Here is a 17699-nt window from a genome sequence, read left to right as displayed (position 1 = left end):
TCTAGGATTTCTGTGTCAGTCGTTTCAGTGATACTGGTAGTATGAAAGTTGCAAAGAGCAGTTTTTGCATCTACAAGCATCTGATCTGATGGAGCATTGTCAATGTTCCATCACTTCATCAGTTCAATGTTCTCTCATCCCAACCGGTCGTGTCAGGTGGCACCCCTCCTTGAGCCTGGTTTTGCTGGAGGTTTCTTCCTGAAGACCTAACCTGAAGAGGAAGCTCACAGTTGTCCAGCAGAGAAATATAGACTTGGAGCCTGAATTTCATCTTTCCCCATTTGAACTGCAGACCTCCCAAGGGACAATAAAGGCCATGGCACATACAGTGCCTTGAAAAAGTATTCATACCCCTTGAACTTTTATACATTTTGTCACCTTGCAACCATAAAGTTAAATGTTTTTTATAGAGATTCTTTGTGATAACACAAAGTAATACATAACTGTGGAGTGGTATGAAAATGATACATGGTTTTCAAAATTTAAAAAAATAAACTGAAAAACATGACATGCATTTGTATTCAGCCCCCTGTACTCTAATGCCTCTAAATAAACTCCAGTGCAATCAGTTGGCTTCAGAAATCACTTAATTTGATAATCGAGTTCCCCTGTGTGTAATTTATTGTCATTATAAATTATAAGTATTATATTATAATTATATAACCTATAAATACACCTGCCCCACCCCCCCAAAAAAAAACCTCCGGAAAAAGATGCAGGACTGACGCCACCATCCAATAGACCCTGGTTTTTTGCTTGCAATCCTCAGCTAGTGAGGTGCAAGCTTGAGGGAAAAAAAAGTAACAAACTTATAACAGGCAGTAATTACTATTAGCATAATTTTCTTTTCCCCCTTTGTCTTCTAGCTGTTCCATCTGCACCACAAAATGTCATCTCCATAGTAAATGAGACTTCTCTGATGCTGGAGTGGAGCCCACCAAAGGAGAGTGGTGGCCGAGAAGATGTAGTTTACAACATCATATGTAAGAGTTGTGGCAGCGGCCGCAGCGGCTGCACCCGCTGTGGTGACAACGTACAGTTTATCCCACGTCAGCTGGGACTCACCAACACCCGAGTACATATCAGTGACCTCATGGCTCACACGCAGTACACATTTGAAATACAAGCTGTCAATGGAGTGTCTGATCAGAGCCCTTATTCACCACAGTACACATCTGTCAACATCACCACAAACCAGGCTGGTGAGGCATGATGTTACTCAAGTGATATTTCAGTGATTTCAGTATTAACTTCTGTTTTAGTAGCTTAAATGCCTGTTAGTATGTTTTCTACATCCTTCAGATTCTCTTTGTTTTTTTCTCAGCACCATCAATAGTGTCCATCATCCACCAGGTTAGCAGAACTCCTAACAGCATCACTCTGTCCTGGTCCCAGCCAGATCAGCCCAATGGTGTTATTCTGGACTATGAACTGCAGTATTATGAGAAGGTACATCAGTGCCAACTGATTGAATTCATTTCAACAGTCACCTCAAGGCATCTGAGCCTGAAACATTTTGGCTCTTGAATTGTACTCAAAAGTTTCAATTATAGACAGATCTGCCTGATTTAAAGTCTTTGGTGTGTGTTATTCAGAACCAAGCAGAATGGAACTCATCTCTAACGAGGAGTCAGACCAACACCGCAGTCATACGGGGCTTAAGGCCTGGAACCATATACGTGTTTCAGGTCCGGGCTCGGACTGTCGCTGGATTTGGACGCTTCAGTGGTAAAATGTACTTCCAAACCATGACTGAAGGTAGGAATCAGATTTACTGACAAACCTAAATTCAGACGTATTTCTTCCCCTGTGTACTACCTAATATGTAACTCTAAATAAAAAAATTACATTTTGTGGTTTCTTGTCTTTTAACCTGTAGAAGAATATAACTCCATTATGCAGGAGAAGCTCCCCCTCATCATTGGTTCATCTGCTGCAGGGGTTGTCTTTATTATTGCCATCACTGTCGTCATAATTGTTTGTCGCAGGTGAGCCGCTCTGTGTCCACTCTGTCCCCCAGAAAATGTCGCACTCTTCACCACATTATGTTGACATTTTTGACAGTTTTAAATGGGGTAGAAACACATGTTTTGTTTTTTTCTGGAGTAGTTCAAACTCAAGACTTGACTATGTCAGGTCATGATTATTTACTTAGTAAACATATATTTTGTGTTGTCTTTGTCAAGCATCAGTCTTTATTGTACACTAGTGATAAAAGCACACCCTGTGCTCTGTTTTGTTTGATTTTTTATGTCATTAATAGATTTAGTTTTTGTTTTTGAGTTGATGGATCTACATGCTGTCTTTTTTGTATTTGTTTCCAGCAAAAGAAATTCTGACAGACCAGAATCTGAATATACAGACAAACTCCAACATTACACCAGCGGTCACAGTATGTACCGTTTACTGCAAGTTGTTGATATTTAGACTAATAGCCATTAGTGCTGTATTTTGTGAAATTAATGTTATTTCAAGATTGGATGTGGCAAAAAAAATGACAGAAAGAAATCTGGTGTTGGGTCTGTTCCCACAAACCCGCTAATTCTAGAGACTTATTCATCATGAAAGAAAACAAGACAGTCAGCGATCGATTGATTACTTGCGCAAGGGAGGCCTCATCTGTGTCCAGCACGAAAATGACCCCGACGATGGCCTCCTCTCGCTGCCTTTTATTGAGAGACAGTTCACACAAAACACAGCAAAGCAACGCCCACATGGTTCTAAGGCATTGTATGTATATGTGTGAACTTTTATATGTAAGTAGGAATGTGTGTGTGTGTGTGTGTGTGTGTGTGTGTGTGTGTGTTTTGGGGGTGCGTTTGTGTGACCTCCTGCTGACCAAAAGGGTCATAAAAGCAGGAAGCTTACAACACAAGAAACAGATCTTTCAGATAGGATGTATCTACAATAAAACCTCCCCCAACACAAAGTGGTTAGAGGTGCTCAGGATCAAAGGAATGGCTTTGATAATACTGCTTGAACTAAGACTGTACAAATTTAAGAAACACAATGGCAACATTCAACAATTAGACCTAACATCTGGTTTCCCTGTGTTTTCATGTTTCAGTCTTTGCATGTATATCTGTTGCTGTTTCTTCTGTTTTTCTGTTGAAGTGTCACCGGGAATGAAGATCTACATTGACCCCTTCACATATGAAGATCCCAATGAAGCGGTTAGAGAGTTTGCTAAGGAGATTGACATTTCCTGTGTAAAGATTGAACAAGTGATTGGAGCAGGTAAAACAAAGAGGTGCCTTAGAAAGGAAACGATGTTAGGTGTAAGTAAAGACAGACAGTGATTGGTGAGGTTTATGATACTTAGTACGTCAGATTGTGACTGTCTTGATCTTTATTATTATATTAATTGTTTTTTTAAATTAAAGAAGGTAATATCAAAGGTTTCTTTATCAAAGGTTAGATTAATAAGTCACTGCACTGTGGTGACAGTGCTAGAAACTAAAATCACCTTAAACAGCTTTTCTGCCTAATTATTCTCTATCATGTATACCTAGTTTACAGCAGTTTACAAAAACTTTAAGAGTGACAGAAGATGACACAAAATGAATACAATATAATACATAACATGTCATTTACCTTCTGTCAACCTGACAGGAGAGTTTGGAGAAGTGTGCAGTGGAAACCTCCGACAGCCTGGGAAAAGGGAGATATTGGTGGCCATCAAGACTTTAAAGGCAGGGTACACTGAACGCCAGAGGAGGGACTTTTTGAGTGAAGCATCTATCATGGGTCAGTTTGATCATCCCAACATCATCCATCTGGAGGGAGTGGTTACCAAGAGTAGCCCTGTAATGATCATCACTGAATTCATGGAGAATGGATCCCTTGACTCATTCCTCAGGGTAAAAGAGACATTGTACAATTCAATACAAGTATAGTAGTACGTGTGTGTGTGTGTGTGTGTGTGTGTGTGTGTGTGTGTGAAAACAAGTAACATTAATGAGCAAATGAGGGTGGTTACTCGTCAGATGTCACTGAGCTTAAATTCTTCCATGTATGTTTTTTTATTATATCTGTGGATTGCCATTTTCTGATTGTTGTCCACTTCTCACACATCCCAGCTTATGAATTTAGGTGAAGTCATCGTCAAGAGGTTTTAAAGTCCATCCATCCATTTTCTTTTGTTTATCCGGGGCATCATGGGGGAGAGCCTAATCAAAAAAGCCCAGGCATTTCTTCCAGCTTATCCCAGGGAACACGAGGCTTTCCCAAGCAAGCCAAGAGATGTAAATCTCTCCAGAGTGTCCTTGGTTTGTCCCAGGGCCTCCTTCTGGTGGGACATGTTCAAAAGAACTCACACCAGAGGCATCCTAGTCAGGTGCTCAAACCACCTCAACTGGCTCCTTTTGTAGACGAGAAACGGCTTTATTCTGAGCCCCTCTCCAGTGATTGAACTCTTCATCCTATCTCCAAGGAAGAGCCACCATTCTGAGAAATCTAATTTCTAACACTATTATCTGCAAACTAAGGTCAGCAGCACCCCACACCCACTCTACACAATGTGAATATAGCACCACTTTACCCTCCTGAGTCACCTGACAGTCACTTCAACTTCAAGGTCAAGGACAGAAAGTCTTGTTCCATGACCTCACAAACTCTTCCCACACCTGAGTATTTGTTTAAACTTTTCCTACCAGTGCCCATCAGCTGCCTCTGAAGTCCCGAAAGCTAACCTTCTACAACTTAATGGCTCCCTTCACCTCCAATGTCCACCATCTGGTTTGAGGATTACACCTTGCGGACACAGCTCCTTCCAGCAACCTTAGCAACAGATGTGCAGAATATGGTTCATTTGGACTTAATGTCAAGTTCTGCTGGAGGTGGGAGTTAAAGATCTCCTGTAACATGGTCTCTGCCAGACATTCCCAGCATTCCCATTCCCTCCACTACATGTTTGGGTGTACTAGGTCCAGAATCCTCTCCCCCGCTACCTGATCCAGCTCACTATCAGGTCGTGATGAGATGACAGCTCAGCTCCCCTCATTAGCCAATTATCCAGAGCATATATCTGTGACCTAGGGTGTCTTGGTGCCACGTGCACCTATGGACATCATTATGTTTAAACATGGTATACGTTATGGACAAACTGTGATTTGCACAGAAGTCCAAACACAAAACACCGCTCAAGTCCAAATCAGGCAGGTCGTTGTTCTTGATCAGCTCCCTCCAGTTCTCCAGTTCAGTAGGACAACAGAGTCACCAGATGGAGCACCCTCAATCATCCCAGTCAGTGACTGTAAGAAGGTTGGGTTATAATAATAACAATAATATTTATAAGAATAATAATATATGTTGTTTGGCACATAAGTGCAAATGACATCAGGTCCCCTGAACCAAAGGGTTTCAAAAGTGAAAAGAATACCAAGAGCAACTCTAGACTGGAACAGAGTCCAATCCCCAGGAGGCTGGTTCCAGAGCCCAAGCCTTGCCTTGAGGTGAGCCCAACTATATCTAGCCTGTATCTCTTGACCTCTTGAACCAACTCAGGCTCCTTCCCTCGATAGGCAGGAATCAGACTGCCATCCACTTTGGGGTGGCTGTAGCTCAGAAGGTCGACCAGGTCATCTACTCATCAGAAGGTTCTTGGTTTGATCCAGTAGCAACACTATAATAACAGCTAGACATTTGTCAATTTTTGTCATCAATGTGTAATAATTTTTCATTGCACTGACCTCATATTGTTTTTCATCACTTGTACTCACATGCCAGTTATTCTGTACATATACAGTATATTTACTATCAACCAATTCAGTTGCCAATAGAGATACATCTTATGTACAGATATATCTTAAGACTAAGAGGAAACACCAGTCCCCAGTAGAAACCCATGCTGGCACAGGGAAAATATGCAAACTTTACATAGAAGGTTCCTATCAGACCAGGAGATCTGAACCAAGAACGTTCTGCCTGCAGCCAAGAGTGCTAACCACTGCTAAAAACGTGCATATTATTGCCTTTCCAGGTCATTTTAACACGTGTTTCTGCCACCACCCAACAAGCATCTTAAGAGTGCCTCAACTTGAATCTTAATAAATCTATGTTGAGCTTTTTCTTGGTTTTTATTGTTTGTTTTTTTGTTTGTTTCTTGTATTAGAAGATGCTAATGTTTCTTGCTAAAGCAGCCCCAAACAAAATTGAAAGGCCTGCTGTATATAACCTGGTACACTGGTACTCTCTTTTTCAAGAGAATTTTTACAGTTTAATACTTGAAAAAGGCTGCATATGGAAGCAGGCAGAGTGGTTGAGACATAATGCTCAGACGTTTATCCAAAAGAGTCCAGTGTTTTTTCACTTAGTTTTATAACAACCTGTGATGTTTGGAGAGTCAGCACATGTGGTTTGTGTGGAGTGAATTTATATTAATTTACACTAATTTGATGTTGTTTTCTTAAAAGCAAAATGATGGGCAGTTCACAGTGATACAGCTGGTGGGAATGCTGCGCGGCATTGCAGCAGGAATGAAATACTTGTGTGACATGAACTATGTCCATCGAGACCTGGCAGCGAGGAACATCTTGGTCAACAGCAACCTAGTGTGCAAAGTGTCTGACTTTGGCCTGTCACGTTTCCTTGAAGAGGATACTTCAGACCCCACTTACACCAGTGCTCTGGTGAGTCCTTATCAGTGACTATGGAGACCTTTATTCAGTACATTTCAAGTGAAGTACTTCAAACTGCATTATAAATCTTCTTTTTCTTCTTCTTAGGGGGGAAAGATTCCCATCAGGTGGACAGCACCAGAGGCCATTCAGTACAGGAAGTTCACCTCCTCAAGTGACTGCTGGAGCTATGGCATAGTCATGTGGGAAGTGATGTCATATGGAGAGAGGCCCTACTGGGACATGAGTAATCAAGATGTAAGTAAAGCCCTTTAAAATTACTGGTATTTGTGTTTAAGATAAACAATGATAAACTGCCAGATAGTGGTAATTGTTCCCTTGGGCTTATGTTAAGCAGTTTAAATTTACTGCCAAAAGAATCTGGTAACAGCCCATTATTGCTTCTGTAGTCGGTCAGAGAAAATCTTTTGTGACTGAAATTGTACCCTGAAATCGGTAGGTCACAGAGAAATGAGAAATGTGAATAAACTAAATAAACCTTGATGCACACTACTTACTCCTGAAAAACAACCCCATCTCTCCGCCACCAAATTTTTAGCTTTGGCACAATACAGTCAGATAAGTATTGTTCTCGTGACAATTACTTAAACCCGAGGCATCCATCAGATTGAAAGATGGAGAAGCGTGATTTGTGACTCCAGAAAACACATCTCCACTACTCTAGAGTCTAGTGGCGATGTGCTTTACACCTCTGGATCCGAGGCGTTTCAATGTTTTCAAACCCATGAAGCTCTCCAGGCACTGTTCTTGAGCTAATCTGAAGGCCACGTGAAGTTTGGAGGTCTGTAATGATTGACTCTGTCCATAAAGGTGGTGACCTCTGTGGCAAGCTCATGCTAACCACATAGCAGACAGGTCTGGCCCGGATCTGCTGTCAGGCCGGCACTGCTGGCTGACTTTTGGCATGGTAAGTGGTATGTCATCCAGGTGTGGGCCAGGCCTGGCATAGATGGGACTGTTTATGTGATGGAATGCCACATCTGGCCCGATTGTGGTTTGGTTTATGTGGCCCAGGCTCATAGAAAACAGGTCCTCCCCAGATCCAGCATCAAGCTGGCACTTCGGACTGACTGGTATCATGGCAGGGTGTATCTCAACCAGATGTGGGCCAGGTCTGACAATGATGGCACTATTTAGGTTCCTATTTTCCTATTTTAGTTAGAAGACCTGACAGGGGATTTCTTTAAATCACCCCGTAGTTCTTCAGCTGACACACCTGAGTTAGAAAACACAAACACTGCAGCTGTCTTTCACTCGCGAGGGGCAGTCATGGAACGCAAGACCTGCGTCTCATCACTGTCTGCGTGCTTTATTTATACTTTTCTGTGTGTCTGTGTGTGTGTGTGTGTGTGTGTGTGTACAAATAAAATAGAGTTATTCTAAGAACTCAGAGCTGAGGTTCCCCTTTTTCTAAATCTGCATGTTCTTAGAAGAAGAGGAAGCTTGAAGTTGTTTATCACAGAAGAGTTCATGACAGAAGTCACGTAGACATTTGCTTATTGATTAATAAAAGAGCACGTTTCATGTAGCTGATCATATATACACAATTTTCTTTTGACAAGACCCAAATGCCACGTTGCAATACTATACTGCTATGGTTGTCAACGTTTCAAATGCAGGTTTGACAGGTTTGTGAGTGTACACTTTATCCAAAACCTAGTGAGGGTTTACTCATTTTTATCACTGGGTAGCTGTAGCTCAGGAGGTAGAGCAGGTCACCTACTGATCAGAAGGTTAGTGGTTCAATCCTTGGCTCCTCCAGTCTGCATGTCAAAAGTATGAATGTAGTTAGGAAGCACTCAGTTTAGAGAGATTGGGTAAATATGACATACTGTATAGAGGACTTTGAGTAATCCGTGAGAGTAGAAAAGCGCTATATAAGAATCAGTCAGTTCACTGCATGAACAGAGTTTTGTCATGTTACTTTTGCACTATTATGTTCCGGCACATGTTGTTATTACATGGCTTGATTAAACTACACATTAGGCTGACATCTGGGGCCAGAACTGAAACTGCCCTGGGCCAGTACAGGGCCAGCAGTGTGTCTGCAACTGGCCTCGTGCTGGCCCATGTGTGGGCCACCTCTGGCAAACCAGATCTGGGCCACCAAAGGGCCGCCATTCTTTGCGGTACGTGGCCCATGCGTAAGCACATTGTGTGGGCCAGATCTGGGCCATACCAATTTTACTATGTGGGTACACAGTGTTAAACATGTCCATGTCCCAACTTATTTGAGATTCAAAATGGTCCCATCTTTTTCTTAAAATAGTCCATTTTCTCAGTTTAAACATTTGATGTGAGAATAAAATATCAGTTAATGAGATTTGCAAGTCATTTCTTTTTGTCTTTTTTAAAATCCTGTCCTGTTTGGCAGCTTTTTGCAATTGGAATTATGATCTGAATGCATTCAGTTTTTATTTACATTTTGCACCTTACTCTAAGGCTTTTGTTTTAACCATGAGTTTTTAAATTGCAAATTGTTTTAGGTAATCAATGCCATAGAGCAGGACTACAGGTTGCCACCCCCTATGGATTGTCCTAGTGCACTACATCAGCTAATGCTTGACTGCTGGCAGAAAGATCGCAACAACCGACCCAAATTCAGCCAGATTGTCAGCACACTGGATAAGATGATCCGCAATCCAAACAGCCTGAAGGCCATGACACCACTGTCATCAAGGTATGACAGGAAGAAAAATTATTTCACACTGAGAGTTGCTGACACCCAATCATCTTTTAACTTTTAGTTCTTTTGTCTTTTTCTGTCCACCATTTAGTGTTCATTTAGCTCTGCTTGACCGCAGCACTCCAGATTTCTCCTCTTTCAGCACCGTCGATGAGTGGCTGGATGCCATAAAAATGGGCCAGTACAAGGAGAACTTCACCAGTGAAGGCTTCACCAGCTTTGATGTGGTGTCTCAAATGACCATGGAGTATGTTAGATACTTTTCTTATATCAAAAACAGAGGTCTCACATGCACACACTAGATGATGAGTTAGAATGCGGCAACAATGGGGAAGTGTAAGGATTTGAGTGAGGGAAAACCTTGGACCTTGCCATCTATGTGGATATTACTACCTACTACCTCCTTAAGCATTGTTGCCGACCATGTGCACAAGGGATGTCAAATTGATTTTACATTGTGGACCACACACTGTACACCCCACTTTGATTTTAAGTGATCTTAAATGGGCCAGACTAGTGAAACTACATTATAAATGTTGTTACTTGTTAGTTACTGTGGACTCCTTAATTGTTGAAAAATAGTATCTTACCTGTCATTTCAGTGGTTAACTGTTAGTAATTGCTTTAATGTAGTCTGAAAGAAACAGAAACCTATTCATGAAAACAGTATTTCCTAATGGCTGTGGCCTCTTTCAGTGGGATAATGTGCCATGCCGCAAAGGAAAAATGGTTCAGAAATGTTGGGATTTAGAGGATCTGTTGCTAATCTCTTTGTGTCAGATACCACAGCATGCATTCAGGGACCTACTGGTGTCTCCATGCCTTGATGGTGTTTGTAGTCAAACTAGGCACTGCTCATGTTGGTACTGGTCTTAGAATCCTTGTGCACTGCCCTGCCAACCAGGAGCTGGTGCTTTGGCTCTCTGGTGTAATTTCCAATACCTTTCTCAGGTGGTCCTTAGGTATGGACTCATGTGTCTACTCACCTTGGTTGAGATGAGCTTCCATGTTGTGGACAAGCAGGTATTCAGGCAGTTGTTCTATGATGTATAACATTATTGGGATCCGTCATGATCATGATTGTTCTGCCCTGTGTTCGCCAGTCTGGATGCATACCTACTAGTTAGTCTTTCAGCGTCACTCTGAGACAGGATATTTCTAATTTTAGAGATATTGCACAAATGGAAGAAAGCAGTCCTACATATTTGTTTAATATGTGCATTGAAGGACATGTCCTGGTCAAAACTGACTCCAAGGTTCCTCACAGTGTTACTGGAGGCCAAGGTAATGCCATCCGCAGTAAGAATCTGGTTAGATACCATATTTCTAAGATTTTCAGGGCCGAGTACAATAACCTCAGTTTGACTCTGAAGAAGAAAATTAGAGGCCATCCAGGCCTCTAATTTGGTGTGTGTTATCTGCCATCATGGATAGATAAAGTTTTCTGTCATCTGCATAGCAGTGTAAATGTATGCTATTTTTTCTAATGATACTGCCTAAGGGAAGCAAGGAAATGTAAACAGAATTGGTCCTAGCACTGAACCCTGAGTTAACACACTAAAGGCCCTCTAGGCTTCCCAGATTTTGCCTTCCACCTGCCTTTAACATGAAAGGCATCCTCTACCTGGATTCTTGATCTTATACCCAAGTGCTTCTAGGATTACTGAATTAGTGGTTTCAGTGATATTTTTAGTAGGGATTGTCCACAGAGCAGTGTTCACAGAAATTTTGTTAAAAAATTTGCAGGAATTTCAAATTATTTAAAGTTGCATTGTGTGTAGAATTTTGAGGTGGTAAAATAACTTTATTCCATTTTGGAATAAGCCTGTAACATGACAAAATGTGGACCAAAGTGAAGTGCTGTAAATACTTTCAGGATGCAGTGTATTTAAGGAATATCTGTGCTACATTTGGAGTAGAAATTGATTAATATTAATTAATTTCAGTTTTCTGAAAACTATGTATTCACTTTGAATTTATCTACAATAATTGCCAAAAATGTCATTTTCAAATCTTTTCGAGTTTTTATTTATATTTTATAGGCTTTTGTTTAGAAAATAGGGTTGTAATAAGGTGTAAGGTAAGGTAAAATTGATATATATATAGCACTTTTTCCATGGAATAGCCAGAAGAGCACTATCAGTGGATCTAAGAATCCGGTTTGGAGAGTAAGGCTGAAGAAGCTCGATGACATAAGTGGAGGCCTCTCTTCATAAAGACATAAAAGTACAAGTGAGGATTTTAAACTCATATATAATAATAATAACTAGAAAGCGAAAATTTCAGAAGAAATTTTAAGTGTGCCTATGCCGCTGCTAATCAGTGTAGTTTGCCATTCATACAGCTACAGAGAGCAAAACTCAGAAGAGCAGCCATTCTCCACCATGAACTATGGTAAAAACAAACACCGCTCGCACCTCACAGATGACAGCTTACAGTTTTGGGTAAAGATGGAGTTACTTTGTACAGCCCCGATTTGCAGACGCTGTGCACACAGGTTCATGAGCAGAAGTCCCATTGTACCACGGCAGACCCGACAATGTTTGCATGAACACGCTTTGAAGCATTACGTTATGGACCACTTTTCACACATGGTTGGTTTACCCACACAACCGACTGTAGCTTTTCAACTCACAGCCTGACACACATCCAAAAAACAGCTGAGAGAGCACAGACTACGCCCGAGAGGCGTGATTGCAGATGCCGCTCAGGTGGGTCCACCTCCCCTGCAGCGGCACTGCAGACCATGCCCCGCCACACACATCAAACACGTAAAATAAATATTTATGCACTTTTGCATTCACTTTTTGTTTTTTGTTATTTTTACATAGTGTTCTGAATAATTAACAATGGTCTACAGCCAATCCTGTGTATTATTATACAAACTTTGGTTGTAAGATTCAGATAACTATTTAATAAAAGCTAAATATTTTATATGAGAGTAAGAAAGAAAAGTATATCTTTGTGTCCACCTTTCTCTGTTAATGGCCTACCTGGCCCCCTGGCAAAAGCTTTGCTAGATCCGCCCCTGCACAGTTACCAGCTGTCAGCTACACAAAAAAGGAGCTTGCTGTTTATTTGTCTCTCAGAAACAGTTCATAACTTCCCTTTTTTAGCTGTGGCTCCAGCAAACATCAGCTGATACTAGAAATTAAAATCAAATGAATTCCAACAACAGCTGATCAAGCTTAAACGTGCTGCTGTTGTTTAGCGCGATAAACAAGAGCGAAAAGCCGATCATTGATCAGTTTCATGAGTGAAGTTTCAACAGGCGAGAGAATGACAGGGGAGGCTTCGTAACGACAGAATAAATCGTAATATTTTCTCTGAATGTGGGACGATTCCGTTTGTACGGCAACTCTCACGAACTAACCCTTATGAATAAAATAAAGTTCAACGTCAGTAACTTAGCACGCACACAGCTGTATAGTAACTCCTATCGTGCTAGCTAGCACGCAGTATGATTGTAAAAGGTCAGCACAACAAAAATAAACTACACCTAAACTCGGTTTATATCTGACCCAAATAGAGTGCAGTTCATAACTTCTTACCTGAAATTCAGTTCACCTCACGCTCCTGCCTTCGCTTTCCCTGATCCACGATTGACCTCCGCGTTAGCAACCACCGGTCGATCGGCGGTCGCCTGCCCCGCCTCGTATGTCTCGTTCGCGGCATGTCCTTTCTGTCACACACCGGTGGATAGCTGCCCTCTGTTGTAGCTCCGGCTAGCCACCACCAAATAACTCAGTTATTTTTTCCACATCAACCAGCATCATCGGCCCATGTGAACGAAAAATAAGTCCAGCTAAAACACAGACCCTTGTCGAGCGATCGGGTGATGAAACGACAGTCAGTGCCTCACTGTAAGCCAAGCCTGGGTGCTTTTTCATGAAGGGTCGCTAGCGGCGCTAGCTACTTTTCACACATGGTTGGTTTACCCACACAGCCGGCTGTAGCTTTTCAACTCACAACCCGACACACACCCAAAAAACAGCCGAGAGAGCACAGACTACGCCCGAGAGGCGTGATTGCCGATGCCGCTCAGGTGGGTCCACCTCCCCTGCAGCGGCACTGCAGACCACGCCCCGCCACACATATCAAACACGTAAAATAAATATTTATGCACTTTTGCATTCACTTTTTGTTTTTTGTTATTTTTACACAGTGTTCTGAATGATGAACAATGGTCTACAGCCAATCTTGTGTATTATTATACAAACTTTGGTTGTAAGATTCAGATAACTATTTAATAAAAGCTAAATATTTTATATGAGAGTAAGAAAGAAAAGTATATCTTTGTGTCCACCTTTCTCTGTTAATGGCCTACCTGGCCCCCTGGCAAAAGCTTTGCTAGATCCGCCCCTGCACAGTTACCAGCCGTCAGCTACACAAAAAAAGGAGCTTGGTGTTTATTTGTCTCTCAGAAACAGTTCATAACGTCCCTTCAACTCATTCATGTCACCTAAAGGGTAAACCTGTTTCTCCATCACCTGTTCAGCTCTGATGATTCAGTAAGGACATCTGGTTTGGAACAGCCGTTTTTACAGCTGTGGCTCCAGCAAACATCAGCTGATACTAGAAGTTAAAAGCAAATGAATTCTAACAACAGCTGATCAAGCTTAAACGTGCTGCTGTTGTTTTGCGCGATAAACAAACAAGAGAGAAAAGCCGATCATTGATCAGTTTCATGACTGAAGTTTCAACAGGCGAGAGAATGACAGGGGAGGCTGTCATAAAGTTCAACATCTGTAACTTAGCGCGCACACAGCTGTATAGAAACTCCGTCGTGCTAGCTAGCACGCAGTACGAGTTATTGTAAGTGATTGAAAAAGTCAGCACAACGAAAATAAACTACACCTAAACTCGGTTTATATCTGACCCAAATAGAGTGCAGTTCATAACTTCTTACCTGAAATTCAGTTCACCTCACGCTCCTGCCTTCGGTTTCCCTGATCCACGATTGACCTCCGCGTTACCAAACACCGGTCGATCGGCGGTCGCCTCGCCGCCTCGTAGGTCTCGTTCCCGGCATGTCCTTTCTGTCACACATCGGTGGATAGCTGCCCTCTGTTGTAGCTCCACCACCAAACAACTCAGTTATTTTTTCCACATCGACCAGCATCATTGGCCCATATAAACGAAAAATAAGTCCAGCTAAGACACAGACCCTTGTCGAGCGATCGGGTGATGAAACAAATTTTAGCCACCTCACTGTCAGCCAAGCCTGGGTGCTTTTTCACGAAGGGTAGCTAGCGGCGCTAGCTAGCCAGCCGGCTATCAGCAACACGTAAGAGAACTGTTGCTAATATGGGATGTCTTGATAAAACGAGCAGATATTTGAAGTTTACACACCTACATTCTCGCCTGAAAATATCTTAAAACTTTATTTTGTGACCTAGAAACACGAATGAAAGACATATAAAACGAAGTAGTGTCCGCCATTGTTTACTCTGTAGAGGCGTGCTATGAATTGTGGGATATGGAGTTTTCCACCCACCATAAACCCTTTAGGCCGTACTACTCCTGGTATACCACTAGAGAGAGCCAACACACCACAAATGAAGTCTGTTTCTATGGGGCCAAAAGCAGAATTCTCAGGAGCCTAGAAATTGGTCTAAATTTGCACTAAAATCTAAATATTTCAAAAACTATAAAAGTCATGAACACCAAAAGTCATACCATACTAGTCCAGCTCCAGCCGCACAAAATGATCTAACATATGTAACAATTGTGTCAAAACTGTGCGGCAGAGAAGTGCGGCAAAATTTTCACTAAAATATTAATATTTAAAAAACTATAATAGTCATAAACACCAAAAGTCATAGCACACCATTCCAGATCCAGCCGCACAAAATGAGGTAACATATATGAAGCTTGTCTCAAAACTGCGGGGCGAGTTACGTGCCGAAATTTAGGCGGAAGATGGAGAATAATAATAACTAGAAAGCGAAAATTTCTGAAGAAATTTTAAGTGTGCCTATGCCGCTGCTAATCAGTGTAGTTTGCCATTCATACGGCTGCTTAGGGCAAAACTCAGAAGAGCAGCCATTCTCCACCATGAACTATGGTAAAAACAAACACCTCTCACGCTTCACAGATGACAGCTTACAGTTTTGTGTAAAGATGAAGTTACTTCGTACAGCGCCGATTTGCAGATGCTGTGCACACAGCTTCATGAGCAGACGTCCCATTGTACCACGGCAGACCCGACAATGTTTGCATGAACACGCTTTGAAGCATTACGTTATGGACCACTTTTCACACATGGTTGGTTTACCCACACAGCCGGCTGTAGCTTTTCAACTTACAGCCCGACACACACCCTAAAAACAGCTGAGAGAGCACAGACTACGCCCGAGAGTCGTGATTGCAGATGCCGCTCAGGTGGGTCCACTTCCCCTGCAGCGGCACTGCAGACCACGCCCCGCCACACACATCAAACACGTAAAATAAATATTTATGCACTTTTGCATTCACTTTTTGTTTTTTGTTATTTTTACACAGTGTTCTGAATGATGAACAATGGTCTACAGCCAATCTTGTGTATTATTATACAAACTTTGGTTGTAATATTCAGATAACTATTTAATAAAAGCTAAATATTTTATATGAGAGCAAGAAATTAAAGTATATCTTTGTGTCCACCTTTCTCTGTTAATGCCCTACCTGGCCCCCTGGCAAAAGCTTTGCTAGATCCGCCCCTGCACAGTTACCAGCCGTCAGCTACACAAAAAAAGGAGCTTGGTCTTTATTTGTCTCTCAGAAACAGTTCATAACTTCCCTTCAACTCATTCATGTCACCTAAAGGGTAAACCTGTTTCTCCATCACCAGTTCAGCTCTGATGATTCAGTAAGGACATCTGGTTTGGACCAGCCATTTTTTCAGCTGTGGCTCCAGCAAACATCAGCTGATACTAGAAATTAAAAGCAAATGAATTCTAACAACAGCTGATCAAGCTTAAACGTGCAGCTGTTGTTTAGCGCGATAAACAAACAAGAGCGAAAAGCCGATCATTGATCAGTTTCATGATTGAAGTTGCAACAGGCAGAGAATGACAGGGGAGGCTTCGTAACGACAGAATAAATCGTAATATTTTCTCTGAATGTGGGACGATTCCGTTTGTACGGCAACTCTACGAACTAACCCTTATGAATAAAATAAAGTCCAACGTCAGTAACTTAGCGCGCACACAGCTGTATAGAAACTCCCGTCGTACTAGCTAGCACGCAGTACGATTGTAAAAAGTCAGCACAACGAAAATAAACTACACCTAAACTCGGTTTATATCTGACCCAAATAGAGTGCAGTTCATAACTTCTTACCTGAAATTCAGTTCACCTCACGCTCCTGCCTTCGGTTTCCCTGATCCACGATTGACCTACGCGTTAGCAACCACCGGTCGATCGGCGGTCGCCTCGCCGCCTCGTATGTCTCGTTCGCGGCATGTCCTTTCTGTCATACACCGGTGGATAGCTGCCCTCTGTTGTAGCGCCGCGTTATAGCACCACCAAACAACTCAGTTATTTTTTCCACATCCAGCTGTAACTCCGATTCTGTGCGAGCATTTGCAAGAGACCGGGGAGGTGAAACGAGAGAGAGAGTCCCCTCGCTGTCCATTTGCAGCCAAGTACGGCAGCTAGCTAGGTAGCCGGCTAGCTGTCAGGCAGGACCGACGTCGTCAGAGCACTGTCGCTAATATGGGATGTCTTGATAAAACAAGCAGATATTTGAAGTTTACACACCTACATTCTCGCCTGAAAATATCTTAAAAGTTTATTTTGTGACCTAGAAACACTAATAAAAGACATATAAAATGAAGTGGTGGCCGCCATTGTTTAGTCTGTAGAGGCGTGCTATGAATTGTGGGATATGGAGTTTTCCCCCAAAGGATACATCTTTTCGGCTGTACTACTCCGGGTATACCACTAGAGAGAGCCAACACACCACAAATGAAGTCTGTTTCTATGGGGCCAAAAGTAGAATCTTTCTCAGGAGCCTAGAAATTGGCCCAAATTTGCACTAAAATCAAAATATTTCAAAAACTATAAAAGTCATAAACACCAAAAGTCATACCATACTAGTCCAGCTCCAGCCACACAAAATGATCTAACATATGTAACCCTATTGTCAAAACTGTGCGGCAGAGAAGCGCGGCAAAATTTTCACTAAAATATTAATATTTAAAAAACTATAAAAGTCATAAACACCAAAAGTCATAGCACACCATTCCAGATCCAGCCGCACAAAATGAGGTAACATATATGAAGCTTGTCTCAAAACTGCGGGGCGAGTTTCGCTGCAAAATTTCAGGCGGAAACTGAAGAATAAGATGAAGAAGAAGAAGAATAAATCCGACGAGTAGTATTACGTGTGC

The 17699-nt window shown here is 42.0% G+C and overlaps 1 protein-coding gene across 2 annotated transcripts in view; it reads left to right on the top strand.

Annotated features, from left to right (window-relative positions):
• Positions 1–17699, top strand: part of LOC100706982 (ephrin type-B receptor 2) — a 62320-nt gene that overhangs the window by 38836 nt on the left and 5785 nt on the right. The window contains exons 5-15 of one of the 2 annotated variants that reach the window (XM_003459989.5): positions 867–1202; positions 1325–1449; positions 1596–1758; positions 1880–1988; positions 2325–2392; positions 3115–3237; positions 3613–3860; positions 6414–6629; positions 6726–6875; positions 9125–9318; positions 9416–9571. In XM_003459989.5, the coding sequence (XP_003460037.2) occupies positions 867–1202; positions 1325–1449; positions 1596–1758; positions 1880–1988; positions 2325–2392; positions 3115–3237; positions 3613–3860; positions 6414–6629; positions 6726–6875; positions 9125–9318; positions 9416–9571 (1888 nt within the window). Of the gene's footprint in view, positions 1–866; positions 1203–1324; positions 1450–1595; positions 1759–1879; positions 1989–2324; positions 2393–3111; positions 3238–3612; positions 3861–6413; positions 6630–6725; positions 6876–9124; positions 9319–9415; positions 9572–17699 lie in introns of both variants that reach the window. The other variant, XM_025901828.1, reaches the window with a different exon arrangement.

The sequence above is a fragment of the Oreochromis niloticus genome, linkage group LG20 (assembly GCF_001858045.2).
Source record: "Oreochromis niloticus isolate F11D_XX linkage group LG20, O_niloticus_UMD_NMBU, whole genome shotgun sequence".
Classification (NCBI taxonomy): domain Eukaryota; kingdom Metazoa; phylum Chordata; class Actinopteri; order Cichliformes; family Cichlidae; genus Oreochromis; species Oreochromis niloticus.
Note: the sequence above shows the minus strand (reverse complement) of the source record. Positions and strands in the feature narration are given on the sequence as shown.